This window comes from Ptychodera flava, chromosome 16 (assembly GCF_041260155.1).
Source record: "Ptychodera flava strain L36383 chromosome 16, AS_Pfla_20210202, whole genome shotgun sequence".
Lineage (NCBI taxonomy): Eukaryota > Metazoa > Hemichordata > Enteropneusta > Ptychoderidae > Ptychodera > Ptychodera flava.
The window spans coordinates 36,545,035-36,559,990 of NC_091943.1; the positions used below are offsets into that span (position 1 = coordinate 36,545,035).

Genomic DNA, 14,956 nt, shown 5'->3' on the forward strand with positions numbered 1-14,956 from the left:
TCTCCATTTACAATGTAATACTCAGTCCATTGTGTTGACAACGTTCCCTTAAGGAGGTGGGATTAGAATATTATATTTTACGGATAAAATTTGACGCGATGTAATGTTCAGCTCACGTTGAATAATCGACATTCTCTGGTCGATCCAAAGTGTACAGACACTACCGCCTACAACAACGATTGAGCAAATTTTGCAAAGTATCAAATACTCCCTCCTTTAAACCTCTACCTCCTTAATTTTATCCACACACTGCTAATGATAGAGGTGACTGAAGTAGGACTACTCGTGCGGCTACGTTGGGCGATTTTAAAATTTAGCAGCTCGGTGTTTGAGAATGGTTGATGGATAAATTAATGAGCCATACAATATAATTGGTATTACAGGTAGTGATGTATTACGGCGACTTTTTCCTTTGAATGAATAAACCTGTACTATTTCAGTAAAACTTTTAATCAGGCAAAGTCATTTTCAATTTAAAAAACTACCTGGCCTTACAGTACAAATAAACGCATAGTTCATTACTACTGTTACACTCGTTCTATGCATAAAAGCCATGAAGAGGTTAAAAGATAACGCCTCACGTTGTAAAGTTTGCTCATTTTCGTACAAGCAAGAGCTAAACGGTTCTTGGACTGATATGAACATTTATGCTAGTAATTAATATCTTGAAAGCTTCTTTGAACGATGTACATATCAAAATGGGAAAATCGAAGCACTGGAAGTTTAAATGTTAAAGGGAAGTACTTCCTAGGAGTCCCCTCAAAGCTTTCCTTTTTATGTAGGATATATGAATTCATTTAACTTCAACAATTGAAATAGTAACCTTAAGCTCCATTTCTCAACCATTTCAAGGTTGCGTTTAATGTGCATCTGCTGAGAAGCCCCTTACAGTTAACATTATTTTGGGTATGAGGGCCGTTAAGAAATATTTGCCGGTTAAAATGCTATTGTCTGATCTGGTATAATCACTGAATGATCACAAAGGCAAAGATTTGTGAAACCTATAGCTTGACTAAAAAGGGCGCGTTCTTCTGCATGGCATCACTGTTGACAATGATGTGACTGGCGAGTTTTGCTGATGTTCAGAGGTCTGTGCGCTGTGTATATTCATTCTTATCAGTGCAGCTGTATGTCTTTTTCAGAGTTGCCGGACTTCTCTTAGCACATTTGGCATACGTTTGGTACAGGACAAAATTTTATATAATGCTGCCTCCGTTATTGGAACACAGACATCACTCTTATAATTGTAAGTTGTTCTCGCGGAAAAGACGAATTCATTACGATTTCTTCACATAATTGTACATGCACTGTAAGAGTCAATTCAAAAGCTGCAAAATTGTCATTGCTAAGCTGATAATGGGCTAAATGTACAGTAAGTAATAAACTTATGCTTATTTTATACATACCTCTGTAACAATGTATACATACATACATACATACATACATACATACATACATACATACATACATACATACAAGGGATAAATACAAACAAAACACACATATGAACATACATACATACATACAAACATACATGAGTGCATACATAGCCGGTACATACATGCATGCACACATATATACATACATACATACATACATACATACATACATACATACGCATGCAGACATACTACATATCTACATACATATGTACATACATACATACATACATACATGCATGAAGCAAATGGGAGCTAAAGATGACAAAGTGACAGCTTTGCATGACTTTAATGTGTTTTATTGGTATTTGAGCAGCACATGCACTTGTTTGATTTCTCTCCTGAATATAGTTTTTATACATTCCCTATATTTGTTTAATATTTCAATTTTAGCAGAAAGATAAATTGGAATGAAATCATTGTTCGTCCTTGTAGGCCTTTCAAGCTGAAATATATAAGGAATCATTGGATACAATGTTTCATGTATTGATTATTTCACTTGCAGTACCATACCTCTCTGCACAAAGACAGAGACTGTGATGCCAAACAATACAACACTAGATACTTCAGGAGAATGAATCCTGCAGAATCAAGTTCATTTTGACAAATTCCTTTATCCCAATTGCCTTCATCAATTGATGAAATTGGTGATTCTGAACAGATTACATTAAATTACAAAGCTTAGACTCTTGTCACTGACTTTACACGATCAAGGATTTCAAACATTTAGAAATGCTGCCATCACTTAGCAGTGAAGTCCCACTCTAAAATGTATATCAAAGTGAGGCAATGGACAACAATGTTAGACCCTACTGAATAACTAGCACAAAAATATAGCTCCCTTCAAACCTGTATACTTGAAAACTTTGATTTATTCAGTATTTTTGTCTTCTGTGTATCAACTAAAATTTCTGCACTTGACACAAATAGCAAAACCCAGGAAAATCTGTGACCAATTGTCTATCCTTTTACAGCAATACAGTAACCATTTTTTGACATTTCTTGAAATAATTTTTATCCAAGATTATCCAAGGGATTAATGAAACCAAAACCAAATTTGATGAGATAAGAACATTGTCTCAGAGTTGCTAGATACAGACTTTCTACATTAACATTGACCTTGAAATTCAAGCAACAGCTCCATTTCACTTATTTAAAAGCAGTTCGTTAAATTTTGCAACAGGGATAGCTGTGCACTCTGAATGGCAGATGACTGCTATAGTCTTCATGTCCACATATTCATAATTGTTGTCCAATGATTGACAAATGCTGACAGCTTTGCTTAAACTCCATACAACTTCATGAGTTATGAAACCATTGTACAAAACTTTTGGCTTGATATTTGTATCTGTCAGTAAAAGTTACAATTTATGAGGGTAAGACTTACCAGTACTAGCTCAACTTAATTCATAAATACAGTCAGGTGACATAGAGTTAACAGTATTTACATAGTGTTTGAAATCAACTTGTAACCGCTGTCAATAACTGAATATGCAATGTTGATCAAAACTAAAATACATACATACATACATGTATATAATGAAAGACTAGAGGAACCCAACACTACACAACACTCAGTTTATCCTATAATCTAAAAAGAGTTGTTTTAAATATTTGCTGACTCCAACAAAGTTAGTGCAAATGATCCATTCAAAACTTCTTACAGCAAAGGTTATGTTATCAATAAAACATTGATGATACAGCTATTAAACCGTTTAACTGCGTTCATAGATATTTTCAAAGTCTAATGTATCTGCTACCTGCACAGTGTATCAGTTTTCTCACCAATGTCTAAAACTATTCCAAAGAAACTCAACAGAAAGCCTCTGCAAGACACTTTGTAAACATAGTTCAATGATGAATATTAGATCACAAACTAGTACCGGTAAATTGCAAAACACCTTGGTTAAAATGAATTAGGATGTCAACTGATAGCAATTTGGGTTCCTCAGGTTCTTTTCACTTTTGACAGAAGTTATACAGAAAATAGCGGCGGCATCTATTGATTCCTGATGTAATAGTATTGTGAAATAGATGGCAATTATTCTAACATAATATTGACTGATGACTCATAAAATAGTACAAATGACAGGTATTTGTATAAAAATAACTCACAGAATGTCTTGTTAAGATACTGGTATCTATATTACATTGTTCTGTTATTGTCCCTCTAAGCTAAGGAAAATACTTCATAGGAAAGTTACAGAGCTAATGTAACGTCACAGTTTTTTAATAAAAACAATTATCATTGGTAATTTAAGTTTTTAATCCATTATTGTCAAGCCAATTGTGATTTCAAAGTCGTTGTCAGATCAATGGTGATTCAAAACCATTGTAAGACCAATGATTATTTAAAAGTCACCTTCTGACCAATAATGACAGGTTACTGATACCACTCTCAGTCTTGTTTCTTATACACAGCATGATAGGCATTTCTCAGCAGTACAAACGGAAAACATGATTCCAATAAATCCATCGTAAGGAAAGGTGATTCTTGAACAATCTGAAATAAACAAATACAAATCATAACAGTTATCTGCGATCACAAAACAGCAGTATTATGAACTTATCAATAATGAAATTGAAAAAAACATTACAATAATTGTAGTGCTCAGATTGAAATTGGTAGATAAAATACAATATATTACTCTATAGGAAGTCATTAGTACGGCTGGCAACAGTAAAAATCTTAAAATAAGTACCACCCATGAATAGATGCCAGTCAGACTTGACACTTTGACAAAATATTTTGCTCAAAGACGGGCACCAACTGAGGTTAAAATTCACATCTGTATGAGGCATCATGCTTAAGAGCATTTACCTGTGAAGTTTGAAGTGTTTTTATTTTCATTTTTTGATCTGAGAGACACAGGTGGTTTTATGAGGCAAATTTTGGTAGAAAAGTAACATATGACCTGAGCTGACCTAGCAATGACTAACAAGAATAAAAAATCCTGCTAAACCTTTTAGTTTTTAACTTACCTGATCTAGAAGAAGATAAACAGATTCTCTATTACGAATTACAAGCTTGTCTGTTTCTTGACCCAACTTCAACAGACTGGAGGATGCAAGCTACAAATAAAGACAGTTACAAACTCAGTCAACTTGCAACAGATCAAGTTGAAAATAAGTTTCCCAGAGTGCAGTGCTGTCTCATCATAACACAATTTTTCTGAGTGACTGACATGACATATGTTGCCATAAAAAGTTGTGCAACAGTCTTGATTGGTTTTTCATTGTTAATTTTACAACTTTCATGATATGCAAATTGGCATGGATTTACAAATATTCAATAATAACATTTAAAGATACATATTTATATGATTTATGATACAAACCCTCTTAAAAAAAATTAAATTATTTCCTTTTGAGAATCACATGGTACTTACTTTAGATTGGCATGAAAATTGTTTGGATTAAAATCATGTTTATAAATTGTGTTGTATGATAGCAATATTCATACATTCTAATGATTCTAAGAGACATAATTACAGAGACAATTGGTTGTCAAGTCTGCAGTATATTAGGGTAATTTCCACTAAAACTCAAAATGTGAGTTGAAATGGTAGTACTCAAATTTTCATCCATGTATTTTGTACAAGAAATCTCAGTGTTACATTTGCTTAAGCTCACTGTGTCTTAAAGGTATACTATCACCAGTTCCAATTTTGCCACAGTTACCATGGAAAGAGAAAATCTAACCAATCACAGATTTTAAGCGGGTGGCCCCTTTAAAAAACAGTGCCCTGGCATGGGCATTTTGAATACAAGGAACGCCTCTTTGATCATATATGGGCATATTTAAATTATGGGTGACTGTATACCTTTAAAGTACAAGTATTTTAGCATTCTTACAAATTCATATTGAAACAAGTGACTTAAAGATTGCTTTTGTATGGATCTAGCCTTATTGCTAATCATCGTGACCCTTTTTGCCCTCCATAATCTATGTGTGTAAAATTATTTGGTTCATATACACGGTTACAATTGTAAAGTATAAAAGAACTCTATACATGCTCTGATCTGGACTTGCATGAACACAATGACTCTGTGCCAAATGATGAATGGAATAACTTACTGCAAGAAATTCTTTGAGTCTATCTTCAACATCTCCTTTTCCATGAATTGTGAACAAAGCACCTGCGATTCCATTGACTGCTTTAGCGATACAATGGCTGTTGTTAGCATTGCCTGTCAATCATAAAACACACAAACACCAAATCAGTTCTACTATCACTACACTATGTAGATAAATACATTTATTACATGCCTCAGATGTTAAATGTCTTACAATCTATCACTTTCTATGGAATATTAATTTTGGCATACTTGACCATAACACATCATCTGCCATCTTGCCCACAATTTGATCTGAACTACTTTTATCATTTGCTTGATATATTGAGTTTTGGATGAAAAATAAAGATCAATGCCACTTGAACCATTTTCTCCTCAACAAACATCTTGGATAAGTAACTCTACATTCTGAACTTTGAGGAAACACATATGAATGCAAGTTTACCTTCCAAGTATGCTTTGTAAAATGAGGCTTCACTTTTAGCCAGCACTGGCATTGCCACTGCCACAAACACCATCAAGAGACACGATATTCTGTAGTCATCCTCCACATTTTCTGAAATAAATAAACAAATTATGATTTACTTCACTACACAATTCAATAATAGCCATAAGTACTGCTTTCCAGTGAGAATCTGACATCCTAAAATTACAGCTACAGTACAGATGATAAGAGGGATTCACCTTCAGAGCAAATTTCACAGTTGACAAGATACACATATTTAACATTGAGTGCCTATAAATGTAACTGAGTCTAGAGATGTGTGTGATCTTTGTGTACCATAGGAACAGTGATATTGACATATTTGGCAACAGCTACTCCTAGCCAATTTAATTGCACTATCCTGTTTTACAGATCTGGTATGTACAATAAAAACATCTTTATTCACTCTGATAAATAATGCTCTTGTCAATGACATTGTTGGTGGTGACTTTTTGACTTTTTATTCTGGTAATAGAAAATACAGAGATGGAACTTGATCTGCAATATGAGTGTCCAGCAGGAAAGCTGATAAGATGTTGTTCCTACTTGTCATAGACTTCCACTGTATCATTCAAAGTAACTATTAACTTTCATGATCCTTACAAGATTTCTCATCCTAGTATATTCATTGATATTAATCTGTCACTTACAGAATGACAATCACTACCAGCCAAGAATATTCACTGAATTCAAAAACATCTGCCACTTTCACTAAACGTTCAATAAAGTTGAATTTCTTCTGTAACAACACATGACAAACCTGATTTCTGTTGTTTCAGCGCTGACACTAACGCTGGATCAATATCACATGCTAAACCAGCTGCTGACGCCATCTCATTAATGATCTCTGTCTCTTTCCCTGCAGGCACATGTTCTCGGAAATCAACAATAGAACTGTGCAAGAATGGAATGCGACGAGACAACACCTGCCAACAAAAAGAGTCTTCAATGAGATGTGCAAATTGCCCTGTGTGTGTATGTACCAAAGAAATCAACAGCATATCACAGAAATTAAAATGATGAATTTGAATATCTCATCAACAATCTACTCAGGGTTTTACCTTCTTTTACATATTAATTCACCGTTGTTACATTCTTAAAGACTAAATTTTGTGTACCTTTTCTTGACTCTGGAATAGTCTTTACAGGTGATGGAAGGTGATGGAAGGTGATGGAAGGTGATGCTGTCTTTCCAAAATCTATCATCACAATACAATTTTAAAGACATTCTCTAAATCTACAAAAGGGTTACATGGCCTGTACATAATGTTACTCACCAAACCTGTACATCAAATTATAAGCTATATCAAATTATTGTTGTTTAGATATCCAGCAGTGCTGATGCAATCAACACTGGCCCAACACTGGCATTGGAATAATGTAAGAACACTGCCATAAATAAGACTTACATCACTGAGTGCATCCTGGGCAAGAGATCGGAACGCTAATATCACACCAACTATCGTCATCCGCTGTATCACATTATCAACATCTGAAACATATCAATCTGTTAGTATTGGATAGCCACTTCAAAAGCAGAATGCTTGTTTTAGATGTCAGTGAACTCAGAATGATGTACTGAAGTAAAAATAAATCAATATTTATTGAATATGTTACTGAAATGAGAGTGTTCCACTGTGGGGTAATTTCTTGGAGACATGTGTAAAATTTGTAAATAAAACAATTGTGCAATGTAGGTTTATACTTACATTGCAAACAGAAAGGGGGCTGAGAAATCACATAGATTGACTACTCTACTCCAACAAACCGCAAAAATTTTGGAATGTGAGTTGTATTTCTTGCAGGATGGACATCAGACAGTCAAAAAAAGTGACTTGGTAGGTATTTATGTTGACAGTCCAAGATCACAGATCATTTGCATTACAACAGCTAGCTACATGTAGTGTACTGAGATTTAACCTGATTGAGATCTGGGAAATGTATTACATATATCTGCAATAGTAGCTGCATATGGATTTTAGACTTGTCCCAAAGGAGTGGCTAAATTGATTTCCTAAGAACTAGATGTGGCTTCATTGAGAATTTTACAGCAATACTTACTCCGCAGTCGTCTGAAGAGGTCTGACATCTCTACAGGTTTGTCAAAATGTGTTCTCAGAGCTGATAAAACATCCTTGTTTAATGTGACCAGTTTCTGGAGAATATCCATACAAATTATTGTTATTTTCTATCTATTTGTATCTTCAATGTGCATCTGACTCTAAGAAATTAAACACCAAGCAGGACTTTGAAAACATTGCTTGGAAATACCTTTTCACCCGCATCCAGCTATGTAATCTAACAAATGATCTCATAACTGACTTGGATGGTGCATGGTCACTCGGATTACAAAAAATTAACGTCTTTGACACCCACTGTGCTCTAATTTAATTAGAACTGGTGTAAATTTGGCATAACAACTTTGAAAGTTATTGGACCACTGGTTTCCGCACAGAGAGCAGCGGTCACTTTGTTCACTTGCAAGTATAGTTCCAGAACACCCAGATTGGTGACATTTAACAAAGCTTGACATTTACAGCTATATCATAGGTTATATTTAACGGTAATATCATTGGGATAGAGTGATATAGATATCATTGGAACAAAGTGATATAGATGTGTAGATTAATATATATATATATATATATATATATATAGAGAGAGAGAGAGATATATATATATATATATGGAGAGAGAGAGAGAGAGAGAGAGATTCAATGAGACAAATACACATAGTAAAACATACCTTCAGCTCAGAGACTTGACTTGAAATATGCCACATCAAACTTTCATTTAGAAACTTCATACCATAGGGACCGAGCAATTCACTCAGTGCTTGCAATTCTGAAAGGCAGAACGTGTACCATCATACTTTCAAATTGTATGCATCTAGGATAGCAGTAATTGGTAATTTTCATCTAGTGCTGTCATGGAAGATGATTCAATCTAATTTTCAAAGTACTGAAATTATGAATAAATTTGACACAGCTTTGTTCTGATGTTTGTGTTGATTGTGTCATCAGAGATGTTTACTGTTTGAAGATAGTCACCTATCACTTTACATACGGTGTATGGAAGCAAGGGTGGACAATATGTTATAAACAACAGATAGATAAGTCATTTCAGTACAATATGGGAAAACTTATATGAATATTGAACACATCCATCACTTTGTGAGAGTACCTCTGTGTATTGTGACACAATAACCATGGCAACATCATGCTACTCCCAACAAAGATCTGACCTTGACAGTGATCTATTTATCTTTTAGTGGAAAGCTTACATAGAGTCTTTCGATATGTAAATTTAACACACTTGGAAAGGAAAGAAGGTTGTCTAGTTTATTAACTCTATAAACACAGGTTTTCTCTGAAATTCTGCCATGCTGATAAACATGCACACTTGCTTGACACAAAATCATCATTTTTCTTACCTGTCACATCAGAGTATTCCTCTGCATTGATCTGTAACTGTGCATCCGGTGACAGACTGACAAATGCTTTGTGATTTGGTGAGTAACAAATGTTACCAGTGCTCACCTGGCGGAGCAGCACCTCTAGATACCTGTTGTAAAATATTAATAATTACCACTAGATTAACTTACAGTGACAGGCAGACCCCGATAGATATCTTATCAAGCTATACAAACAGTGTACCAGGCAGGCAGGCACAGAATGAAAGTGAAAATATTTAGTACACAGCTTAGTTGCTTTTCTGTAGCATTGTCATATTTTCTGATACAGCTTCAAAGCTAGTTTGCTTTCTACAGCATTGTTGTACCATTCTATTTCAATTACTCATTCACTCTGCATTTGCATATTGTTGCCATAGTACCATATTTGTATCAACTTTGTATTCTACCCATAATACATTTCAATGGTCATGTGATGCTTTGAAGACAATCACTTGATCAAAAAAAAAACAGAAAAAATGTATGATTTTTAAAAACTGTCTACTAAATGGCTAAAGTAGCATTTGTCAATGTAAAGTAATGTACAACAATGTACCACTCCCAGAAAGGACGTATCAATTCAATGATATTAATACAATGAGTTGTATAGAACATAGTGTACAGGATGCATATGAAACAGCCAGCATCATCAGAGTTGACATACCAATTTGTGTAGATATTTGTCACTGTCTTCTCTCCATGGCTATCCAGTGGTTGTGTTTGTTGTAATAATACATTGTTGAATACCCTTGTAATGTCTATGTGCACTGTAATAGTGAGAAGAGAAAAGTTGTTATGCATGCTAATACTGGTTTACAGACTCTGATGTGAAAGCTCAGCACCAGCGTGTCTCTGATAAGTATGGCATAGAATCACTGTAAAGAATTCAAGTGTTTTCTTAATGGTCCCTCTGTGATGGAGAGATCATGGATCATTTACAGGTATTAAAATCCAATCACACATGCATTTGCTGAAGAGCAACAAGTCAATCATAGTGACACATAACACTGTGATCCTATACTTGCAATGGTTTCTGGTCTTCTTTTTGAGTGATATTTTGGGGAAGCATGACTGACCACATTCACATGTATTTCCGTTGAAAAGTACTTTAACTAGGAAAATTATTTTGTTACATCATTGTGGTTTTAATCTTTATACCGTAAAATTCCCAATTGAAGCCGCGGCTTGTATTAGAAACATTTTTGAGGGACCCCTGGGATCACGCGCTGAAGTCCTGGTGCGGCTTCAATTACGTACATTTCCTGTGTTTCGATATTTTTCTCGATGCTCACCAAGCATTGCAGGGGCAATCGCTATTGTTATGCAAATTAGTACCAATGAATTCTGCGTGAATAAATTACCCACATAAAAAGCCCCTACCCTAGTGTTACTCCAATATAGAAACGTTAGGAGAGTGTATTTGGTCGTTAAACTTGGTAAAATTCCTTTTAGATAATAAGGAAACTATTAAAGATGTTAAAACAAAGGGAAACTGGAGTTCCCTTGACAGCATCGTAAGGAAAATGACACGTTTTCCCAGTACTTTCTTGATTCTCTGACCCTGCTGACCCCCGTCCCCTAAATAGAATAGTCTCACTAAGGTCGGCCATGTTGACATGCATGACATGCATGCATGATGTCTTTGTTTCAAGTTTAGGGGTTTTTGGACGCTGGAATTTCACAAAATGTCACTTCTGTATTCAGAGATTGTACAATCAATTTCTTTGGTCGAGTAAGTCGATTTTGAAAGCGATAGAAGATCAAATGGTTTTGAAAAAAAAATCGTGCATAAAATTAGCATAAATTAAGCGTCCATGGCAGATGGGTCCCCTTGATTTACAGCTGTCTTGTGTTGCCGAACCGGTGGCTCATACTCGGATAGTGCAATAAAGGCAAGTGAATGACCTTAGGTAACTTTACTGGCATGTTTTTTTGAACTGTTTTGTGGTCAAATTTTATTTTCTCATGATCAAAAACGGAACGTGTACAAGCTTATATGCACCCACAGTACAGTATAGGCAGTTCATTATGTCAATATGATGCAGGTGCCGGTGGTGTTGTTGTAGGTCAGGCATCGGTAAGGGTACGTGGGTATTGAATGAAAACTACGTATTTGAAACATGGTATCTCAATCTCTCAACTATTTTAACTTACACAAACACCGTTGCTTCAAAATTGTTGCATCAGGTAATTGACTATGGCGGTGTTTACCACACTGACAAAAACTTCGGCCGTGTTCAAACATACACACAAACGTGCCGATACATGGTGCATTGTTTGTACTTTTGTTACTATCAATGACAAAATGCACAATGGTAGTAGTGTTACATGTAAAAAGGAACTTTTTATTGGGTATTTTTTCTGTAAGAAAGACACCTGTCAATCATTAGCACAAGTCAATGAGGCGACGTTAGCCAGCTGGTGTGAATTTCAGCATGCATTGTTTCATGATGGGCTCAGAGAAGGGGTGCGGCTTCTATAATGGTACAATTCAAAAACCCAAAATGGGCAAACAATGAGCCAAGACAATGTTTCAAAGTCAGGGTGCGGCTTCAATTAGAGGTGCGGCCTCAATTGGGAATTTTACGGTAATCTTTTTACCTTCTTCCTATAAATCTAAATGTTTGTCACAAAATATTGGCATTTCACATACTATAAGATGGTTGACTGTATTTCTTTGCATGCAAACACTTTTGTTCAAATATGTGTGAAAGTGTAAATTATTTACAGTGTCAAACCGATTCTCGCAGCAATTTTTAACTTTGCAAAGCCAGTTTGCTATTTCTTTTTTCTTTGAAACATGTACTTGCTAGAAAGATGTCTTCTACAGTTGATACCAATTGAATAGTCATTCGATATCATTTCAAGAGATATACCATACTGTACACTGACAACAATGAAATAAAAGAAATGATGCAGACATCAAACTCAGGAGGGTTATCGCAAACTTACCATAGTTTTCAATACTTTGTAAGACTGACATGTATGTCCTGACACTGGACAATAGTTCTGATGGTTTAGCAATTTCATTGCTTTCTGGGTTGTGCATCATCATACCAACCACAGCCCTGAAAATGAAACATCAATACTGGATTTATGAACTTTCAGCTGTCAGGAATATTACAAAAATTTCACATTTTAATTACTTTTCTGAGGACCTATATTAGCATCAATATGACTACAATACAGTTGGTTTGAATTTTCCAGAATGTTGTCTGATATAACCTTCACTTCTTTCATCAAAGCAACAAGACAACAGGTTAACCCCAGAATTCAAACTGTCCACAGTAAAAACAAAACCATGTACACAACCATGCTCAGATAGGTTTTTATTTCCATGAGCGTTTGTACATGGGGTTTTGTTTGATATGCTGTCACGTGATCCCTTGGGAAAAGTGAGTTGGTAGACAACACATCTTATTTTTATTCTGGAGTAGAACCATTGAGAATCCCTTTACACATTAGGATGCATTGTCACAACCAGTGCAGTAGCATTTTTGCTAACACATGCTGTACACTGTGGATTATTGAATAGAAGCTGAAAGCCTAGCACTCACAGTCATCGGCCTAAGAGGTAGAAGCTGCTCTCCAAGATCTAAACAGAATGTTATGATTCTGAAACATTGAACTGATTTCTCTGCTTTTCCTGAATTATCACTTTAAAGTATATATTTTGAAATGTTCACACATGATTATAACGGGAAAAAATTGTGACACTGTAACATGTAATCAGTACCTTGTTTGTGATAGTATTACATTCAGGATGAAAAAACTTATCATCATCATTACACTTACTTGTTAAATCTAGCCTCTAGATGTGAGATGAAATACTCCCTTGGTGCAAATACATGATCCCAGACTTCAATGGATGCCGTGTAATTGATAGCATAACACAACTCTGTCAGTTCCATGTGATATTTATCCATTCTGTCGAGTCAAACAAAATATTACGTCTCTGTAAGATTTATTAAACTCAATCAATGTATTCTGCATTACTATAATGCTCATTTAAGAGGTGATATAATTTATCTCTGCATTGAATAAATGACAAAAGATTGGAACAAGAACAATAGACAACAATCAGTCTTATGGTTCACTGCTATTGTTCTTATGTCCTTTGCATTTCAACAATGATCTTTCAGAGATACCTTACTCATTTTAGAAATAGAATTTATATTTCTTGCACTGTGGCCTAGAGATAGTTACTTATCTCTGTTGATATATTTACTGAAAATGCATAAACAAAACTACGGTACTCATTCTGTAATGTCTAACCCTGTAAAGAAGGGTTTCCATTCTCAGCCACACTCTAGCGAACTGAAAAATAATGTTGATTTGCACTATTGTAAGGTTTATGATTCCAACGATTTCGCACAAACGTGATTATGGCACTGGATCGACATCAAAGAATATAATATTTTACATGGCATAATACAAATATTTTTGTGACACTACATGGTTCAGTCATAGCATGGACATTACACCCACTACGACAGTCGACTTCAGAGCATAAGTGGAAAGGAGCCAAGCATTGAGACTCACACTGAGGCTTGCACAACGACCATTTGATTAAAGGTAGGGGACTCGATCACAGGGATCAAGTTTTTCTAGTCTGTATAAAAGAGGATTATGAAGGTGTCATAGCCTTTTGTTTTCCATTGAATTTGTAATCTAGTAAGTAAATTTCCTGGCAAGACAATCTGACACCTGAACCATGCCTTTAACAGGGATTTACAATTCGCGAACGATCGTTTCGCATCCAAGTTTTCAAACAAAATTGATGAAAAGAAGGTATAAAGCACGTCAGATTTCAATCCTAAGTGCTGTAACTTTTTTGTAACTTTATTGAAACAAACTTTCAGAGCTATATTTTCTGGAGTTCCCTCTCCATGTTGCATGGTTGTAGGTATCTTGCATAATGAGTGTTGCTGCATTCTCACTGCGTTTTATATCCCGCCCACCCCTTTAAGTGAAATACTGACTCTGTGAATTCTTCCCTGGTCTTCCTTTTACTTTCTTCTCCAGGTTTTTCAGGTTCCTGCAACGCTTTGTTTCTCATGTCTTTATTTTTCTTCTTTTTAGCTTGTTGGAAAGCTATCGCTGCAACACAGTTCTTCGGCAACAGCTGAAGTGCAATAGTCAGACTGTACATGTTTACATTCACAGATCATAGCAACAAAACCATTGATTTTGAAGAAAATAATGACCATGAATTTCTGACACTACAAGAGAGCAGTTACGCATTTATTGTTAAAATACTGGTACTTCTCATATGTAAAATACTATGCAAAATAAAAACATGAACATAAGCATTTGAAAATTCAAGGAGCATATAATTGCTCTCCCTATGTTAAAACAATCTCTGAAAAAATCAGCAAATGTTAAGGCTTAAGACACCACAATGTCATGCCATAGTTGATGAAACTGTGATGTTCTGATTAAGTTAACATAGTTTGGTTTTTTACATCTTGTTCAAATACTAGATGGTACAATTCAATCATGTCA

The 14,956-nt window shown here is 35.2% G+C and overlaps 1 protein-coding gene across 1 annotated transcript in view; it reads right to left on the minus strand.

Annotated features, from left to right (window-relative positions):
* Positions 1–1,722: 1,722 nt before the first annotated feature.
* LOC139114728 (nck-associated protein 1-like) overlaps positions 1,723–14,956 on the minus strand; it is a 38,399-nt gene continuing 25,165 nt past the window's right edge. Inside the window, exons 19-31 of the mRNA XM_070676603.1 lie at positions 14,434–14,576; positions 13,247–13,378; positions 12,404–12,519; positions 10,116–10,218; positions 9,434–9,564; positions 8,747–8,844; positions 8,062–8,155; positions 7,410–7,492; positions 6,761–6,926; positions 5,962–6,072; positions 5,518–5,630; positions 4,422–4,511; positions 1,723–3,942 (exon numbers count right to left, since the gene is read on the minus strand). Coding sequence (XP_070532704.1) covers positions 3,838–3,942; positions 4,422–4,511; positions 5,518–5,630; positions 5,962–6,072; positions 6,761–6,926; positions 7,410–7,492; positions 8,062–8,155; positions 8,747–8,844; positions 9,434–9,564; positions 10,116–10,218; positions 12,404–12,519; positions 13,247–13,378; positions 14,434–14,576 — 1,485 coding nt within the window. The 3' untranslated portion in view covers positions 1,723–3,837. The remainder of the gene's footprint in view (positions 3,943–4,421; positions 4,512–5,517; positions 5,631–5,961; positions 6,073–6,760; positions 6,927–7,409; positions 7,493–8,061; positions 8,156–8,746; positions 8,845–9,433; positions 9,565–10,115; positions 10,219–12,403; positions 12,520–13,246; positions 13,379–14,433; positions 14,577–14,956) is intronic.